At 36.2% G+C, this 20849-nt stretch overlaps 1 protein-coding gene across 5 annotated transcripts in view; it reads right to left on the bottom strand.

The window, feature by feature from the left end:
• RAF1 (Raf-1 proto-oncogene, serine/threonine kinase) overlaps window positions 1-20849 on the bottom strand; it is a 45424-nt gene that overhangs the window by 8103 nt on the left and 16472 nt on the right. For 2 of the 5 annotated variants that reach the window (XM_064454322.1, XM_064454321.1), the window contains 13 exons: window positions 17683-17898; window positions 16690-16802; window positions 15536-15638; window positions 13847-14004; window positions 12784-12882; window positions 11184-11337; window positions 9577-9636; window positions 7795-7822; window positions 7581-7708; window positions 6430-6547; window positions 2221-2305; window positions 1069-1245; window positions 6-52 (listed from right to left, as the gene is read on the bottom strand). In XM_064454322.1, the coding sequence (XP_064310392.1) occupies window positions 6-52; window positions 1069-1245; window positions 2221-2305; window positions 6430-6547; window positions 7581-7708; window positions 7795-7822; window positions 9577-9636; window positions 11184-11337; window positions 12784-12882; window positions 13847-14004; window positions 15536-15638; window positions 16690-16802; window positions 17683-17889 (1477 nt within the window). In that variant the 5' untranslated portion in view covers window positions 17890-17898. The remainder of the gene's footprint in view (window positions 1-5; window positions 53-1068; window positions 1246-2220; window positions 2306-6429; window positions 6548-7580; window positions 7709-7794; window positions 7823-9576; window positions 9637-11183; window positions 11338-12783; window positions 12883-13846; window positions 14005-15535; window positions 15639-16689; window positions 16803-17682; window positions 17899-20849) is intronic. The other 3 variants (XM_064454324.1, XM_064454323.1, XM_064454325.1) reach the window with 3 other exon arrangements.

Genomic DNA, 20849 nt, shown 5'->3' with positions numbered 1-20849 from the left:
GATACTATTGGATTTCATGTCTCTGTGGATGATATTCTTTGCATGTAAATAGCTGTGAAAGAGAAAAGCAGATAAGTACCATTAGGAAGGCTGTCAGTAAATTGCAAGGCTGAGTTTACGTGAACAGACGTGACAGTTTACTTCATACTCAACCATTTCACAGACTTCTTGCTTTAGGCAATTTACAGGATGCATCTACTTTGAGACCAGAGAAATGTGGCAAGTGCTAGCTGATGTCTACTGCCTTATGCATTACAGAAAGTAGAAGCAATGCAGTAAATAAATCTCAGGAAGAGAAGAGTGGCATCATTGTTATATAACTGTATAATGCCCTAGAAGACTGGGGGCTGTCCCCACATGCATGAAATTTGTATGCTATGCTAAGGTTTACTTTTTACAAGCTGCTTTAATTTGCCATCACAATAGATGTCCTCGTTTTCTGGGTCTCTGACTGGTAACCTGTGTCCTAATCTACAAAATGGACGAGTACTGACAGTGTGAGCCAATGTCAGCATCTGCTATGCTACAAACATTGTAACATGTTCTGAAAGAGAAGTGAGGTGGTTACTGCATCACCTCAAAACATCTGGAGAATGCTTCCAAAAATACATGTGCATGTGTGAGTCCTGTAGCTGTAGAATAGGAACAGCCATCCCCTCCTCTCGCAGTATACAGTGCCATGAGTATAAATTAGTGTTTGCCAAACACTGCCATGTTTAAGTAACACAGGGAAGGAAAAAAGTTAATTCTGTGTTTAGAATAGGATCTTACCTAGTGATTACAGTAAGACCTCAAGCTACAAAAGACGATAAAATACAGAAAAGCTGACTGTTAAGTGACTAGTGGTCTAACATGAACAAAGGCAAGAATCTATGGGAAGAGAAATACTAAATGAAGAGAAGAAAGCATACAATAGTGCTGAATTAAGGATGCACGAAATCCTGACTTAGTATACCATTTTGACCCGTTCCTATTTTAGCACAATAATTCCATGTATTAGGGTTTGGGGAAGAGAAGGGAAACACCATTCTAAGAACAAAAATAGCCAGCATTGTTTATGCTACTCACTCCATTCCCTGCGCTGTCTGTCGAGCAATATCAATGAGCTGGAACATTTGGAACTTGGTCTCTTGAACATGCAGGTGTTTATACAGACTGCTTCCTTCGCACCACTGTGTAACAATGGCTAGGTTATCTTTAGTCATGTAGCCCATAAAAAGCAAAATATTAACATGCCGAGTCTTCCTAACAGAAAGTAGCAAAGACAGAAATTAGTATCTTTTGAAAGAAATTTTCAAGTTTAAAACAAAAAAAATGCATTCCCAGAACATATTTCAGCTTTTGAGTCCAAAAACACGAGTTTCCTGCACAATTTTTGTTAAGTGACTCTGTGTGTAAAGTTTGTTTTTATAAAAATAATAAAATATGCCACGGTTGCCAATTTATAATTTTTAAATAAAGTCAACTGATTTGCTGCTTTTTAGTTAAAATACTTCCTTTTGGTTCCAAGGAAGTTATTTAAAATCAACCTTTAAGAAGATGTCATGAAAATTCATGGATTTTGAAATTACTAACCAACATTCACACTTGCAAATGGTATTAGAAAAAGTTTTGGAACAACAGAAATCACCCTGAAAGCTGTGAAAAAGTGACAACTTTAGATAGAAGACTGAATCCCAACAGGAAACTAAAGGGTCATTATAAACTGCAAAGGAATTAACAGATAATAGAACTGGTTCAGTTCCAGGATTAACACTACAGACAGTTAATTGGACACTACAAGAACAGTATTCAGAAGCAGAAAACAGTTATGCAGATCAGAGCATACACTAAAAAAAGGAATTATGCTCCAATTTTAAAAGGTACAGTTCAAGTATTCTGTCCAGTGATGAGATATGGCAGAATTTATTAATCCTCACCTTTTACAGCATGGCAAAGGTGACCTGAACAATTATGGATGTTAGTATCATTTATCTGAAAAGACGACTTTCAGAAACAGTGAAGAATCACCGAAACACTCTGAATTAAGATTGCTGCCTCACAGCTCCACAACAATATTCAGAAGTATCATTATACAATCTCTTTTTTATTCTTCTGCTCTGAAGATCTGCCTTTTGCGCCTATCAAACACAATATTGGGCAAGATGGCTTAAAGGAAGGGTAGTAGTCAGATTCAGTGCCTTGGAATAACAGGATTTAGCAATGAGACTACCAGCTCACCTTAATACAGCCACTTCATTTCTGAAAGCCTGGAACTGTTCTGGGGTTGGATCTACAACCTTTAGTATTTTCACTGCTACATCCCCTGAAAATATATATACACCATAAAAGTTACTAAAAATGCAGCTCCCCCACCCTCCCCTCCAATATCATTAACATACAGTATACTTAAAATTCCTGATTTGTGCACAATACACCTCTACAAATTTGTACATAGGTCAAGGCCTTCCTGCAGACACATGAACTTCTGTAGTATCGAGCAATTAATTTACCTGAATTCAGCCTAATGGAGAAAGGCATTAATTGTTCACGTGCTTCCCCTCTATTTTTTAACAGCTATGGCCAGCTAGAACTACACATATGCTTTTTCAGGATACAAAGCTACTAAAATCTCAAATAGTTGTTGAAAAGGAAGGTATTCTAGTGTAGGTGCATTCTCAGCACAATATTTCAAGCACAACAACACATCAGAGTCTCTCTGCTTCCAAACAGTAGCCAAAGTTTCATCACTTTTCCTTTTTTCTATCCAGCTTTAGCACATACAAATATACACACACACCTTTGTATTTTTATATAATTAAGTTTATATATTAAAGTTTTAATGTATATATAAACTATATCTATGTATATATACACACACATCCTTTTTAATATAAACTTTATTTAAAAAACAAACTTTCTAAATTTAAATATTGCTAAATTTCAGGAATGGGAGGGATAAATTTTCTGTCCAAGAATACCAGAAAAATCATGAATGATACAACTGATTTTAGTATTTCAATAACAAATTTGGGGACCATGGAAAACAGAATATCTTACTCTGCTTTTAGCTTATACATTGTAAAATTTTACTTCAAAGCTTCATTTGAAATGCTTTCAGTGTCAGTGCTTGCTTTAAATTTCAGTATCTATTAAAGGGTAATACAGAGAGGAACATAGATGATCCAATGCTATGTGTTTAGAACCTGTTTCTGAGAATAAGGTTGTAAAAACCTTTGCAGTGTATGTCCAGAAAACAGTAGAATTGAAGTGATTTTAAAAAGGTACAACAGTGGAATAAAGTCGACTGTTATAACAAAAGCGAAAGCACTAACAGCAAGACCCACCAATTCTTCAGTGAAAGAAGTACACATCATTCAATTTAACTACAGATGGACAGTGTTTTAGAATTCAAGAGGGGAATAAACTTGCCTTGACAGGTAAAAGCAGCTTAGGAAAACTGAAACTTCGATCTTAGTCCACATGCAGTAAAAAGATTTGAGAGATGCTTACTCCAACATAGGCTTAACCTATAGCTTAAAGGCTACTGCCGCTTAACATTACAGAATCATCACCTACGTTAAAAAAAACACCTAGAATGACAGATTTCTCTGCTACCGCAATCACTATTTTCTTCTTAATATGGTCTCTTTTCCAAGGTAGATTTGAAAAACATGTTAGCATGTCTTTAAAATAGAATGATCAACTGAATGCATTAGGAATACTAACCGCTCAACTGAAAAAAAAAAAAGTGCTGCCACAAAGTATGAGAAGGTTTGCAAACTGGTACTTGAAAGTTTCAGAGTACATCGAGTGAAATGCTGTATCTTCCACTATAGTTACCAGTCACTTAATTTGCTGTATAATTTGAAGTCACAAAGATGCACAAATATGGAACATATTATTATACATTTATATCATCTTTCTTTAACTTCAGTTAATGCACTGTACTTCCTATTTCATCCTCTAGCATCTTCATAAAGAGAACCATCTCGCATTTGCAGTATGCGTAATGTTCTGTAACTTACAGATAGATATCTCTGCTTGCAGACTGTAACAGGAGAACATAACTGGTAGAAAGACTACACTTTCATGTGACTACCAAAATCACAGGCTTTGAAGTAGCCAGTTCCTATGGCAACTCCTGGTGATGTACAATGAGAGACCAACAGATGGTCTACAATACTTGAAATGTATTGCTATGAGCTATGCCAAGACAAGGCAAGGATGCAGTATCCACTGATTACAGGCCAAATGTTTTCACATAATTTTTCAATATATTCTCCATTATGATCCTTGCTTTATGGCTGAAAAGATATTTTTAACCTTACACTGTTCCTATTGAGTCAGGTGCCACCCTTTTTTTAGGCTTGATGGCATTTCCCAAGCAGAATTCTCTACAGAAACAAATACACAATAGCACTTGTTTTGTTTAGCAGCAATCTGAAGACAAATCAGCTTCCACCAACCCCCCAACCACCAAAACCCTAGAACTGATTACCAGGGTCAAAGGGGAAATGTGAGTGTTTATGATAGGTAGTCTTCCAACCCATTTAAACTGCCTTGGTTCTCTTTCCGCCTTTTAAATTTAGAAGCATGCTACAGGACACTACAGGATCCAAATGGGGTCTGTAACAGAAGTGGTGCAAATACGAAAATTAGTACTTAACCATCAGAACAATCTGGAAAAATATGGAAGTGCAAGAGAAGTTCAATGAGATGCACTCCTCAGAGTAAGACTGTCCTTGACACTTCATTTTTATTTTGGAAGACTAAATCAGGGAAGCTTACTGGATAATACGGTTTAAGCTTACTGGATTAATACAGTTTGCATGTAAGTTATACACAATCTTCGACAGGTACTCTCCAAAGGTTCGAAGAATCATAGAATGTCCTGATTTGGAAGGGACTCACAAGGATCATCAAGTCCAACTCCTGTCCCTGCGCAGGACAACCCAAATTTATACCATATCTCTGTGGGCATTGTCCTAGTGCTTCTTGAATAGCGTCAGGCTTAGTGCCATTACTACCTCCCTGGGGAGCCTGTTCCAGTGCTCAGTGCTCATTGCAAACAGCCCTTCATAGCTGGGCATGTTAGGAAACCCAACATCTCTAACTTACAGATTTTTTTACTAGAGTTTGCAGCAATCTGCCCACTTCAATTAATTTCATTTAGATTCACCAAGACATTTTTATTGCTACATTTGTACTATTAGAATAGGTTACTATTAAAAAGTCTGCAGTTTCACTTATTTGTGCACTGTGAACTCCCAGTTTCTTAAATTTTAAACAAAAAATACTTTAAACCCTTGAAATCCTTTAAGACCACACGGCAAATGACTGTTACAAAAAAAAAAAAATTGTTTTAGTAATTTAACTTTGACTGTCCTGAGAAATCAGAAGAACTATACACAGTTACCACAAATAAAATATTGAATGTTATCAAGTTAGGTGACAGCCATACAGCCATCCTGTGCACACAACTGAAGGTTCTTCGTAAATATGCAGCTCAGTGTATTTCTTGTTTAACATAGGAAGAACCGAAGTTCTTGATACACAAAGGATATTTGTTCATGTGAAATTCAAGTATATTAACAAGAAATTCATTTATTACTTTTAGTGAAATCTTATTTAACCTATCCGTCCTCTTGATTTCTGTGTTCCATTTCACTTATGTAACGAAAATCAGTTTAACTGCTGATGAATACTACTTCTGGCATAAGAATAGCCTTTCCATTGATGTTGACAACATTTGGGCTTTAAGATGCACAAGTATTAATGCTTTAAAAATAGAAGGTGGAAGATAAGTTTTCAGATTTTTTTAGTCAGCTTATTTTATGACAGTAATGCTATTTAAATTAGGACCCGGAGGGGTTTGTGTGTGTTTCTTTTTAAATCACAAGCCCTGAATTTGGAACCTAATTCTGTAGTTCTGCAATGTGACTCTTTTCAAAGTATCCCAGCTAACTTTATGATATAAACTCTCACATCAACCATTTTTCCGTAGAAAAACTCCACAGTAAGAGCAGTTTATCCTTATTTCCTTTCCCTGCCGCCTTGAATATAATTAAACCACAGAGGTATTAAAGTAAAAGGTAAATTTCATTTAACATGAAGCTGTGAAATTTCCCAGCTAATTCTGCTATTTCAATCCTGATAACAGAAAGTGAAGCCTTTTCAGAAAACAAGCTGTTGTAGAACACAGTAATAAAGAAAACAATGTTGGCTCCAATATAGAACATGTAGATGGCAGTTGTGAGATTCAGATTTTTATGTCTGTTCTTTGCCTTAATTTCCCCACTGTTAACATTAGGAAATTAGTATTTGTAACCTAGTATCTTTAGTGGTAGATAAGCACATAGCATCATTAACACAATTTTACCTTTTTCAGGACTGCTGTCCTACAGTATCAACATTTTGAGAAGACGGTAACACTTGTCAAGAACTTACCATGCCATTTGCCTTTGTAAACAGTTCCAAAAGAACCTGACCCTATTCTGGTAGAAAGCATGACTTCACTTGCTTCTATTTCCCAGTAATAACTGGAATCTCTCTGTCCACGAGGCCTCTGGAAAAAAGATTGGCATGGGTTTACTCTAAGGATTTAATCAAATAGTTTATATATATACACACACACCCCAAGAAAGAAATAACTTTATATCAGCTTAAGATGCACCAAAGCTTTAAGGGTTTTGTCCTGCACTTTGGGCTTTTTTCTCCTCAATTTGTCAGGGGTGGAGCATTTTTTTTTTTAATAGTAATTAAAAAGAGGATCTTGGATGGCTTTAACTACTTAAGAAGCTATCACTAAGTTCTGTGCTAGAAACTTAAACCCTGATCCTAGATCTTAAAAGGAACAAATATTTTATAATCAACTATTGAAAGACACCTGAAACACTTCAGGAACTTGCTGACTTTTTCAAAATTACAATACTAAAATTCAGGAACTGAAATACATATTTAAAAGGAATAAACCAAGAAGATGAGAACAGGATTCTCAAATGTTTAAATGATTAACAGCTCTGAGTCCCACTAAGCAAGTGTACTTTCATTTATAAATCTCATAAGCCTTCAAAGAAATCTGAGATAGTATTATTATAACAACTCTGCTTTCTTCCCCAGCCCCCGCCAAGTTTAAATCAAGCCTTTGAGGGAAAACTTGCATTTTGTTAAATCTGTTTTGCCCCAAGACATTTTGACTAACTTTACTATGAAAATGACAGCATTATCAATATCCATCTTCTATGGAACCTATGGCAGTACAGTTCACATAGTGGTAACAAGGCTAACTTTAAATACATTAGAAAAGAATAAAAGCCTCTAAAGATTTAAAAAGGTAATGCTTTAATCTGCACTGAAAATAATTTCACAATACTGTCTGAAATCCAAAACACTTTGTTCTGGATATTTATAACGCAAGGCAATACTGCTAACTTTGCCAAGTTAGTCAAAATTGTACTGCTATTATATACACACAGTGCAGAGCAATCCAAGATTACCATCAGCTTGTATTGACTTTTAAGTACAGAAATATATCCCAATGCACCACTACGCCCAGCCTAGTTTAATTTTTTTTTTTAATCAAATATTACTATACTTACAATTTTGTTTTTTTCTTGTGTATTGGATCCAGGAGCTCTCTCTCTTTGGGCTGGGACTGGGGTTTTGGGCTGAGACCAGCCAGTGGGGCTCATATTGTTAGGACTTCCAGACAGAGCAGAGGGTGAAGCTTAAATATAAAAATAAACAAAAAAATTATGAACCAGAAAATAAATTTAAAAATATTATATATTATCTTATTTTTGGAAACCATACCTGATTCACTATGGCTTCTAATTGCATCCTAAAACAGAGGAGACAAATAAAGTTAATAAACATGTAAGAACAGATAAAGGAACAAGCAGGAACAGCATTGAAATCATTCCTGACAGTTTTGGTCAAGTGGTCAGCTTGGTTATTTTCTAGTTACAAGAATCCTATATGCTAAAAAACATGCATTTTGTGAATTTTTACAAAACATTAAAAATAACCACAGCATATTAATAAATATTACTACCAAAAAAAGAGGGGAAGGAAAAAAAAAGACACAGAACAAGAAGAAACACCAGAAATACTGTCTGCATTCCCACCACTGGATTTATGTACATGCTTGTTTTCCAGATCTGAACATAGCTCCTGTGACAGTCCTGTATCTCTAGAGGACAAGTTCTCAAAAAGGTTTTGGGTTACAACTAGGAAAACTTTTTTAAGTCCCTAAAATACTCCAAGTCAATATACATTTTGAAGTACCTCTACTGTACTATTTCAATGCAAAAAAGGCTGTGTCTAGTGCCCTAATAAAGAACATCTAGTTTTCAAACCATTTTTCCACAGATTAAAGTTTGGTGATATTTGAAAAGCATGTTCGTACACAGTTCACTACTTAGTACAGTGCGACAACTCTCATCTCATGCCACAGGCACTTTACAACACATTTCTACAACCATGCACAAGATAAACTAAGCTCTGACAAACATGACTTTACAACTTTTCTCACCTGCTACGTATTATCCCAAAGTACATACAGGAAAGGTAAATTATCCAGGTACTGTGTAAGTACAAAGCAAGAACATGCACTACAGAAATGTTAAACACTGTCAAAGTTAATAGAAGTCAGTTCAAACGTTCTAACTAATTAGTAGAATAATAAATATAATATTTCATAGCAGGACACAACAAGCCTACATAAATGCATTTATGGAATATATCATTTTAGCTAGTTAGTTGCATTCTCCCAGGCTTGACTCTATATACAGTATTCTTGCAGAGTACCTCTACTCCACACCTCAGTGGATTAAAAATCAGCAAAAACTACCAATGAAGAACTCTTGCAAGTTACTACTTTTGTCCATTTTGAGGACAACAGAAATCCTTACAAACATCAATTAGTAACAAGTGATGGTTTTTGTACATCAGCCTAAGGATGAAACTGCTTTCAAGTAATCTGGCAAAGGATAACTAAATAATTTTAAATTGTTCTCATACTTATGTAGACATAATTCTTATTTAAGAAAAAAATATTTTTGAACTTCAATCCTGAATGTTTTCTTTTTTTGCTTATGAATCCTATGGCAAATGAACTAAAACCAGTGTTCTTTAGAGTTGTTCTTACAACACAGATAATACCATACACAGTGCTATAGTCTGCCACCTTTGCTTCGATGTGAAATAAGAATAGTATATCATGTTCTCAATCTAAGGGGTTTATACAGTTATATTGAACAATAGTTTCCAAAGGAAAAAAGCCACACAATAGATGTGTTTGCGAAGGTTTTGCTTTAAAAACTGTGTGACTAAATGCATCTCTAATCCAAGCCTATTCAAATTCACACCAAATTTCATAGTAGTATGGATTAATTCAGCTAAACTAAAAATGAAGCTCTTCTATCAGCTTACGTCTTCCAGTTAACATCCTCATTATTTAAGTATAAACATGCTCTAAAGGTTTTAATCAAATCAATGCCAGATTGAACACTTCCCGTGGACACTGCCATGGCTTACAAGTTATAGCAATCCTGTTAATCACAAGAAAACAAAAGGCACCAAGAAAATACCTACTCTTCCCCTCAAACAAAATCGTCTGCACCAGGAACTGGGAGAAGCATTCAGGCTGTTATTCTAGGCCAACACGGTAAGAGATAAAAGAAAAGAACAGAGGAAGCATAAAAAATATTAAAAAATTAAAGGTTAGGATAAATGAAAGAAAAAGTAACCTAATTTGTTTGATATATATGTGATAATTAAGTGCAGAAAACTTTTACGTATTCCTGTTCAAACCCAAAAGTTCACTAGTATCAATCCTTTGGTAAACCACTTTATTAAGATGGTCTTTCTCATGTCATACTAGAAGGTGTCTACTACCTTTTTTTGTGGTGGTTGTTTTTAAAACTTTTTTTTAAGGCCTTTTGGAAAGCAGCTATTGCCTTTAAGACATGACAACTGTTTTTATTCAGTCCCTATGATATTATGAAGAGCCACAATAGAAAGCATTTCTGTCTTTACTGCTATACATAAAGGATAGAGAAAGCAGTGTCTCCTTAAACGCTCATCACACTACAAACCTTGGTAATTCATAATCTCTTTCTTGAGTGCTTCATTACTTTTTGTGCTATAGAAGAAGGTCAGCCAGGCTTCTGAAGCAGTAAAAAAGCTGTAAGCCTAAGAAAACCGAAGAGAAAGGGATGGTACCTCTCCCCATAAAACCCAGCTGACACAAAGCTTCCAACCTAAAAAGCTTCATGGGGCTGCAGTGCCCTGTTCTTCAGTTCCACCAGAGGTCCAGAGGACATCTCTGGCCCATTTCAGAGTCTTCACATTTCATAGAAGCCTATTAACTACCAGCTCAAGATGCAAGTAAACTCAGCAAAGGCTTTTGCTTGGCCTAAAGTGTTTTTAATCTACTCCACAGCAAAAACCCAAACAGTGCGCTCTCAAGTCCTGCAGTTCAGCCCTTTCTCTCTACAAGCCTTTCCTGCACACTACTCCCTGATCTCGTTAAGGTTATCTCAAAACAAAACCCAACACAACACTTCAGGCCTGACTTCAGAGAATTGTCTCTCACTACTGCCAGTCTAAGGTGGGGGTGGAATGGAAGAGGTAAAAGAAAAAAAAATAGGGGTGCTCGAAAGCAACAGCAGAAATATTCTCAGATACAGATGGCTTTAGCACACAAGCCCAGAATCACTGCTAATTCCATACAGGTGTAAAACAAAACATATTGCCAGTAAGCTTTGACTTGAGTATTCCAAGAACTACACCCAGACTTACAGTACCTGTAGTCTGATTTAAAATAAACACCAGCCTGCCCCGTCCCCCAATCCAGATTTGTAAGTTTGAAAGAACATACTGATTAGGCATGTCTAAAAATGTCTTCAGCAAAACTGAGCTTATTTTCTTTTCAGATCCGTGAAACTTGATTGTTAAGCTCCCCTAAGTCTTTATGGACACCAAAAGTCTATCTAGAACTTCAAATTTGATAAAGACTGCAAAAAAATGAACTATCAACTGTCTATGCAAATATGTCACCTACATTCTTCATCACTCAGCCAACTAAGGCAAACAGTAAGCAAATGACAGAAAGCAAAGAAGAAAAAACAACCAGTGACTATTAGATGGACAGTCACAATTTTAGTTTAACTTTATGCAATTCCTCCTACTAATATTACCTCAATTATCCGGCTGTCCACAGGCATTGTAGTGCTAACCATATGGACATTCGGTGTGGATGTAGATCGCTGTCTTTGGGAAAGGGAGCCCTCAGAGGAAGGATTTGATGTGTTGAATGTGAAGGCATGAGGTGTAGAATACCTGTGCTGGGAACTGAGAAGAAAAGAGAGAAAGTTGTGGTTATTTTTTCCCCTCTAGCAATTGAAAAACACTGTTCAATGTAACCTGTCCAAAGGCAATATATACAGAATTCCAAAAAGAGAAAAAGTTGGGACTTACACACTAATTAAACTAATTGACCAGCTGAATCATTCACAGTTTAACTTAGGAAATAAATTTTAAAACTTGAAGATCTTGTCAGCTCACATACTTATCTAGTGTATTTAACGTAAGTCTGTTTCTGCTGTACAATTTTTGCCACAGCTCACCTCAATCCCCATCAAATCACATATAATACACTGATAAAATACTGGCTCTGCTAGATTAATTCAGGTCTGTGAAATTGAAACAAACTGCTCATTTCAAGCCTGTTAAATGCATAGCAGTAAAAGTAACTCTTAAGCTAAGCCTTGAATTTGTAAAAGTTTGCAAGACTGTTCAATGGTTTGCACAGAACAGCCAGCAAGGAAGTCATGAAACCCAATACCATTTAAAAGGAGGCCAACACTAAAATCCAGTTCCACAAAGGGTTATAAATCACAGCTAAGGTCACTCAAACCTTATTCATCCCAAATCACACAATTATCTTAACTGAAATCAACCAGCCTTCACAAGAAGCTTAAAAAAAAACCCCATTAAGTTAATGAGTCATTGTTCAACAATACTGGAAACAAAATAAGATGGCAAAGAGAACAGAAGATCGATTCCTGATGCAGTTCCCACTAAAATAAATAAATAGAACCATTTGCAAGTCAGCTACATGCTCTGTGCCTCATTCCCGAATAGGCCAAGATTTTTCAAAATGATGTAGAAAAAACCAAAAGATGGCCTGCCCTCTTCAGCCTCTAGAATTTCAAGGAAAAAGATACAGGCACAAGTTAGGATCGGAAGACAGGCTCCTTTGAAAGGAAAACAATTTTTATTCTAGCATTTAAAACTACAGGAATGTTCTATTTAGGTCTCAGAATTTTAAGTGGAGCATATTTTCCATTTCCACTGTTCTCTCTTTAAACTTTTATCGGTGATCATAATATTAGAACGTTATTTTAGTTCATGTATGCAAGTCATGCAAAACAAATCACAAGCCCTTACATGTATACTACCTGATCAGATAAAATAAAATTCATTCACAAAAATACTAAAGGGAGCCTTAATTTTATTAGACAGGAAAACAAAGGTCTCCAGAGAACCTTTAATACCCTCCTTTAAAAACCTTACAACTAAAAATTTAAAATATAAAATCCCAAATCAATGTTTTGCTTGAATCTAAGAACAAGAAAGGTCACTACATATTATTTATGATGAAGTGGTGTTGCCTTCTTGCACATTTATCCCAACCATCTGTAAGATTGTTGTATTTTTGAGGAATTGGGGGTGTTTTGGTTTGTTTTTAAACAACTGTATTTCCCAAAACAGAAATGACAGGAAATACTAGCTTACCTAACAGGTATCCGGGAGACAGACTCCCGCATCCGCCTCATTGTCAAGGGAGGTAGTGCAGGGACACCACTGTCACTGATATTTGTATTTGGGAACAATCTGAAATATCAACAAAAACAATTACCATTTCAACTGCTACACTACCTCCTGTACAATGCTCCTTAAAGCTGAAAATTTAAAGGGCTGTTTCTTTCCAGCATAATTAACTTCATGAATACATTCCTCTCTTTACATAATATTTTTCCTCTGTGTATGGTTTGACTAAAAATTGTCTTCAGACTCCCAAAGAAAATTTCCATGTGTTCTTTCTAAACTTAAGACAGAAATCTTTCTACATCAGAGTTCATATTTTCCTGAAAGGGTATGTGACACCAAATTTTTAAAGTTCTATTAAAGCCAGGTAGCACCAAGTGGCACAAGTCATCCTCCACTCTAACAACTAGTCTGTATAAGAAAATGCATAACTGTATGACCAAGTTTAGGTATTAAAAACAACAATCACTAAGTAAGGCACATAAAATCAATTATAGGTTTTAAGACTTTTGCATAAGAGGACTTCTTAACTTAATGATTCTCAACATTTTCTAGTCAATATTAAGGAAATAGACTTCATCAGTTTTCTCACCATTTCAAGCATTTTCAACAGGGTGTCAAAAGTTGGGTTAGTTCTGAACACTCATGCTTTCAACAGCTAAAAAACAACCAAGTCATGCCTTTTTTGCTTCTAACAGAAGTGTTATAAAGAGGAATTACTATTATACTGGTGAAGGAGAGGGCATTATAGCAACTGCCTGGTCATTCAGGATCTTTGTTTGCTTGTCCCAGAATATTAAAATTTACAGCAAGAACAAAACACAGTTAATGTAAACGGCCTTCTTCACCTGGGCATAGACAATCATTGCTGGCTGTTTTATGAAATCAATACCCAAGTTCTGTAAATTGATGAGAAAGTGACTACACTTCCTAACAATCCAAATTTATCTCTTATCATAAGAGATTAAAAAAACCTATGCTTGTCTGTCACAGAGAATTGCTGCTGCTACTGAAAAGGAACAGGTCTTACAAGAGTTGCCTGATATTGCTCCAGTCGACACACATGGTTGGAACTTTAGTGCTGCAGTGTTCGTGGAATTTATAACCACATGTCTGACACCGAAACCCATTTAGCAGGAACTTCTGGCAGATGTCACAGAAAGCAAGCTTTAGAAATGTCTTCCGGGCCTATAAAACACAGTAAATGATTAATCCATACTACTAGCATCCCTCCATTAGCCGAGATGAACATCTTCAGAGCTTGACATAAATAAATACCATGTTAAAATGTTATCAGTGGCCCCAAAGTGCTACTGAACTCAAAACCACACCCGAGTATTCTTGCATATATTTTCAGTTTGTTTGGGAACCTGGAAAGCTTACAAACATTTAAGGTTTTGTTCACCTGATTATTCAAAAAAAAAAAAACCCACACCACACACACCCAAAAAAAACCACACCAAAAAAAGGAAAAGCATTCCATCAAATTCAAAAGCACTATTTTGTGCTCAGTAAGGTGACAGAGTTGGGTGGGCCAAGAATTGGAGTTTTTGTTTGTTTTTAGTATCACCACAGAGGTAAAGGAGGATCAGATCTTAAGAACCAGCTCATTTTTCAATTAGTCAAAACACTTCTGTGTTTATGACTAACCAATACCCCTTGATTAAGAACTAAATTCCTTACTAAATAAAACAGTTTAAGGAAATTCTACTTTTTTAAATGCCATCTAACTTTTTTAAAAGCTTCTGATATACAAAGAAAGATTAAAATGAACCAAAGGATTTCTTCCTCCACAGCATACAGCCGAGGAAGGCTCAAAGCTTGATTTTCCGGAGATCTGGAGAAAAAATATTAGTTTTTCTGGTGACCAACTGCAGATAATTTTATTTGTAATTTTCTAAAAACATGAAGTAGAAGCAAAGCTACCTTCAGTTTTTGTAAATCAATCCTAACCTTTCTAACGGATCTAAATGATAATCCTTTAGTTTTACCACTTGGCACAATATATTTCTGAGACAAAACATCAAAAAAGCTACTATATATATTCTCCATCCCAGGGAGAACAAAATAACGCAAGGTAAAACAGTTAAGACACTATATCTTTGTATAAAATAAAAAATAAGTAATAAAAAAGGTCTATTTATTTGCTCTGTAGTGAGCAAATAATCCATTTTTGAGAAGGAACTCCAAATCTGAAGTCTTTTATCCCCCCAGAAAACACTGTCAAATTATGGGGCAGCGTTAGCTCACAGAACAGCATCATGACCTTGCAGAATTAACAGCACCCCAGGACCATTACCAACAGGCCAATAATGCTGCCAAACTTATCTAACATTTTTTGACTGATGAGCCAGGGACTGAAAATGCAAGTTCTCTCCCAGTTCTGGACTTTTAAGGCATGATATCTTAATGTGACAGTTCCAGAAATATGTATTTATATAAAATAAAAATGGCAAACATTACGCATATTCTTCAAAGATCTAATGAAAGCTTTTAAAGTCTCTGACACCTAAGAGCCACTAAATGTAAATTGAATTCTGGCATTTCATTTAACCTATCTAATTTGTGGGGAGTAGAGGTAAAGGAATGACATCATTGCTTCTGAAATCCCTCCATGTTTTAAAAGCCAAAAGGCATCTAATGCCTAAAACATTCTTTGACTGAATTCGTGGTTCAATTGATACAATTTGCAACAAAATACAGAACAGGAAAAGCTTACAAAATTGTGTGTAGTGAGTGGAACATGATCAAGAAAGTCCACTTGCAGCTCCTCTCCAATCAAGGAGGCAGCATCTGTATTCCAATCCAAACGCACTTTTTTCCTGAAAGAAACAGAAAATAGGGACAATAAAATTACTTCGGAGATCAGAAATCTGGCCTAATCAATGATCTATGTTCTGTGAGTTTTCTAGAGTAAACTGAAAACACATACAAAAATGTGTAGCTAACCTCTTATAGCGAGCTATATTTCAGTGTCTTTCACTTAAACAAATTAGAAGCAACTTTGAAAACATAGCGATTCATCTCTTTTTCTGTTTATTTTTTAAAAGGCTAAGTCATTTAGATATATAGATTATTTAAAATAAGACACCTAGAACTTGTAATAGAGTCACAGAAGTACCCTTATAAACAAAACATAAGTTATGAATGGCAAACTTAGTGATATGTGAGCTGCATTACGTGCTTCAGCACTGAAGTTACTGGTGACCCTAGAATGGACTCAGTTACATAGAGATGTAAACCTACAAATGACTGCCTCATAATTGAGGCTTAAAAGAGCATTAAGCCCAAGCTTTACAAGGTGTGAAGTTAAAAGTATTAACTCCATGAGATACCTTCACTCCCTCAGCTTGTAAAAGAATCATTTGATATTTAATAGCAGCATCCCCAGTCCTACCAAAAAATAAGGAATATCTGAAATGAGATTTAAATCCAAACACTGAAAAGTTGTAGAGGAATGTAGAGCCTTAAAACTGAGCGCACACCTATTCATTTAAGTTGGCTAAGAATCACTAGCACTGAACTTTACCAACTACAAATGCAGAAGAGAAATGCACCTCATATGAAAGCATATCACATCATTTCACCTAGAGTATGACAAAAGCCTCCGTAAGACAGTATAAGCACTTGAGTGTACCCATCAATTTTGAGCGTTTTTAATATTTAGCTTTAAAACAAAAATAAAATTTTTAATACCCAGGAAGCTGAAGGAGCTTCCCTAGAAGAGGGTAAAGAAAGCAACATTGAAGTATTCACAACCAAACTGCTTTTAAAAGAAACAAGCAAGAGAGAGGAAAGAAAGCATTATTGCTGAAACCAAGATTTTTACGTTCTCTAGTCGAAAATTTCACATGTAACATTCTAGACTCTTACCCTTTTGGTTCAGTAAAAAGTCGAAAAACTGCACAGCATTCTGGCTGCAGACCTCTCACTTTAAGAGCCTTCATAAGACAGTCATGTAAGGTCATCCCATTTCGCACATTTACCTGTGACAAAAGGAAAACAAAATTTAGTCAGTGATTGCAGAATCTGTTTAAGCTTTATTTTTTCGGGGGGTTGGGGTGTGTGTCTTTTTTTTCTCCTGTTCTTTATAAGTTCCAATAAAACTGCATAGCTATGAAGTTAATAGATAAATAAAAATTACTTGTATGATGTAACAACAGACTGCTGTGCCTTCTGATTTAACTCGCCACACATTAAGCCAACCTGTTAGGCAAACACATTTTCTACCATATATGCAACTATTGTGAGTTTATGCAAAGGACTTTTTGAAGCCATTTTATAACTTTTCAATTTCTTACAATCACTAAATTTCTGTGAAAGAGGATTTTACACAGCACTCATACAAGTAGATAGCCTATAAAAGTAATAGAAATGCAGGCCAGTGGAGTCACCTTAAATATAGAAAAAAGCTTAATTTATATTTCAGGGAGCTTTGCATAAGACTATTATTAATACATTCAGCTCCAATAAATCTAATAGAAGTGTTCCCTCAAGAAGTTTCAATCCAGCTTTAACCACCACACATCACTGTGGGCATTCAAGCGAAGAAAATGGTGACAGAAATGACTACGTGTTTTACTTCATATAGGCATCATTGCTTAGGTCAGCCAAGTACTGGTTTTTAATGTTTAATATGTCGGCAAAGCATATGGCTCATGTATATTGGAAAAATACAACGCTGAAGTAGAGAAATACAGGTACACTGCTTTCAAAATATGTCCTCTAGAATTAACAAGCCAATGACAACACGTTTAATGACAGGAAGACCATTTGTGAAGCTTGGCACTTCTCTTGCCAGATGCATGTCAATGTTAGCAATGTAAACAGTATGACATTTTTTACATAAAGGTAATGCAGACTTACCACCGTGCGCTGCTTATTGGGCAAGAAAACACGAATAGTATTACTAGTTTTGGAAGTATCTGATATTTTGCCATCATCAGATGCTCGGCGTTGATAACCAAACTGCTGAACAATAGTAGGTGAAATACAGTTTGGGCCATCAAAGACAGAATCCTTGAGTCCAAAACCATTACTGATAGTCTTCCAAGCTCCCTGAATGTGTTCCATTGATGCGGTCTAACAAAAACAGGAAAAAAAAAGTCAGGGAAAATTACAATATCCTCCATTATAAAGTGGTACTCTTCCTGAGACAACAGACCTCATGGCCTCTTTTGAAAGCATCTGAAAACTGCACCACCTTCTCCTGTGTGACATGATCAACCTACACATACATGGTATAGTTCACCCATATCTCCAAAATTAGCCTGTGTCTTGAAAGCATTTGACTTTCCGCACATAAACAGATCATCAGTAATTTATGCATAATTCCACTCACTGCATCTCTGGTGTCACAGGAACAGTTTACCATCATGTTAATTTAGATAGTCAATGCCTGAGGGGCCTTTAGAAAGGTGGCTAGACACCAGCTGCAGGCCAAAAGTACAGTCCTATAAGACAGATGTGGCATGTAAGTGTTAGCACAGACTGTACTGTTAAGTACTGTTAAGAAAAAGACACCCGACAGAAATCATAAATAAAAAGCATTAATTGAGGAAAATCTACTTTTATCAGCGATTTCAGGGCTTTGGTTTGGGGTTGGCCTTTTTTTTTTTGGGGGGGGGGGGGGGGTGAGGGAGGGAGGGGGGTTTGGTTGTTGGTTTGTTGGTTATTTTTTCTAAAAGGGTAGCAAGTTTAATACTGTTAGTGTACAATGAAATACATAACATTTTAGTAGTATCACAATTTACATAGCATGAAATAGACAAAAAATTCTAACATCTCACCACCACCACTGTGCTCAGTTACATTTCAGCATAACACAAACAACCTCCCTGCACACTTTCAAATCAGCACACAGTACTATTTTCACACACTCAGGGACAAAGAAAGGTATCAGTGTATTTTTCCCCCCAGCTATCACAACTTCAATGGATCTTATTCAAAACTAAGCAAAAACAAAGTCTGACACAGTTTTGAAAATAAGCACAGTAGTTTATTTCCTCCCTAAAACTGCATCCTTCTATAAACATCTGTGAAACTGATGTTCAGAACTACACAGTGCAAGTACACATCTTTTGCCATGTTAGTAGATTGTTTCCAAATTAATCTTCAGTGATTGTGCACACCACCTACATTCCTGATCACCTCTACAAAAGATGAAAAAAAGTCATATTAAAGCTGCAAAGTCAAAAAGCAAATCACTCAGAAAACGCCAAAATAAAGGTCTTGCAAGCAACCCTAACTCTGTCCCTTATGGCACAGGAAAGACTTATACTGAAAGACCTACATAATACCAAACACTCCTTTACTGAACACTTAACAGTATCTATTAAAGTCTCATTTCATGTGCCGTCCTGTACCTCCTTTGCTGAATCCTCAAAAAAAAGGAGCTCCTCTTATTCCAAACATTCACATGCTTATGTCAGAGAAAAGAGGACAGTGTTTGTTACCATTGAAGAGCTGAAGTAACGGAATTCAGAGAAAAAACAACCAACCCAAAAAACACCCCCACACACTCCACTAGTGTTAAGAGTCCATTTTGGGATGCCCAGAGGATAAACTTCAAATTTCAGAGTGTTTTCACTCACAGCACAACTCAGTATCTTTAGCTGGATTTATAAGTATTTAAGATCGCTACAGACCTAAACCCAGATCTGACTAGTAGCTAAGGAAATGTTTAACTACAAACTTAAAGAAAAGGGTTTGGTTTATATGAAGCACCTACCACCACAAGCAAACTCTGCAGCAGAGCTCTAGGCCTCTTACACTCTCTACTACAAAGGGATCTTTCAGTCAGTTCATGGACATTTCTTTCACTGACAATGTATATAATGACAACATACATATCCTCCCCTTCCCTCCTGACAATCGTTGTCATTCCTGCATCAAAGCTAACAGCTGTGCAGGACCAGTTGTTACTGATGTTTAAATACTTTGAACTTTTGAAGATTTAAAACTCAATACCCAATCAAAATCTAATAGGACACAGACATTCTGAAAGAAGGAGGGGGGAGGGGAGATAAAATTGAGGAGTACAACTGAGTTCAGCAACCACAAACAAGTACAACAGTCTTGCAATTCATGTGCATTGCCCTACTGTCAGGAATCAGAAAGGTGAAAAAGAAGTTCTGTACAGTTGCAACAACCGTATTATGCATATGGACAGCTAAAAGAGTAACTAGTTAGATGGTAACAATAAAAAGAGTGGAGATAAACTGTTAGATAAGAACAGTAAGATGAAACACAGACAGCTTGTTCTCTTTCCTCTTCTTAACTTACTCACTATGGGGAACCCTACTTTATTTCACCATTCCAAGTAATACATAAGACAAAAGAGGAAGTGGACCTCAATGGATTTCTCTGCTGAGCAAGTTGAGATAAGTAATAGTGGGGCAACCATCAAAACCTCTTTGTTGTCACTGCTGACATCAGCTGACAGCACCCTAATGATACAGCCTTTATATTTAATATTTTGATATGCTGCCAACACTTCCTGAAAAATTCAAGAGAAAACAGGAAATGACAAAAAATTCAAACTCACACCTTGACAAAAGCTAGATTTCATACCAAAAAGGGTACTTCCTTTCTCCAAGGGTGTTATCTCATCCAAATATGAAAGGCCTACTGCAGGTCTGCATGTAGAACAGCCTACTAGAGAAGATCACAGAAACACATTTTGAGGTTGTTGTACGCACACTCAGAAAAAACAAAGACAGCAACAGCATGCTATCAGCCTTCTGTACAATACAAATGTCATGTTTATCTTTGATTATGCACTTGCATCCTTCTGTTTCCTAGGATCTTTGCCTCAAGCAAGTTCTGGACATTCTCAGGACTGTGTATGTTTGTCACAATCCTCTCTTCCACCAATACCCTACTCTCTTTTCACCATGCTTCACCAGTGCATTTTTGCCATCTTTCTGGCTGCAGCTGATGACTGTGTCCCTGGCAGCTTGGGTTCACTCACAGATGTGGAGAGGTCATTTTTTAGAAAATGAAGAGTACCTCCTCACCTCAGCAGGCAAATT

Source organism: Phalacrocorax carbo, chromosome 6 (genome assembly GCF_963921805.1).
Source record: "Phalacrocorax carbo chromosome 6, bPhaCar2.1, whole genome shotgun sequence".
Lineage (NCBI taxonomy): Eukaryota > Metazoa > Chordata > Aves > Suliformes > Phalacrocoracidae > Phalacrocorax > Phalacrocorax carbo.
This window is presented reverse-complemented; position numbering and strand designations above follow the sequence as displayed.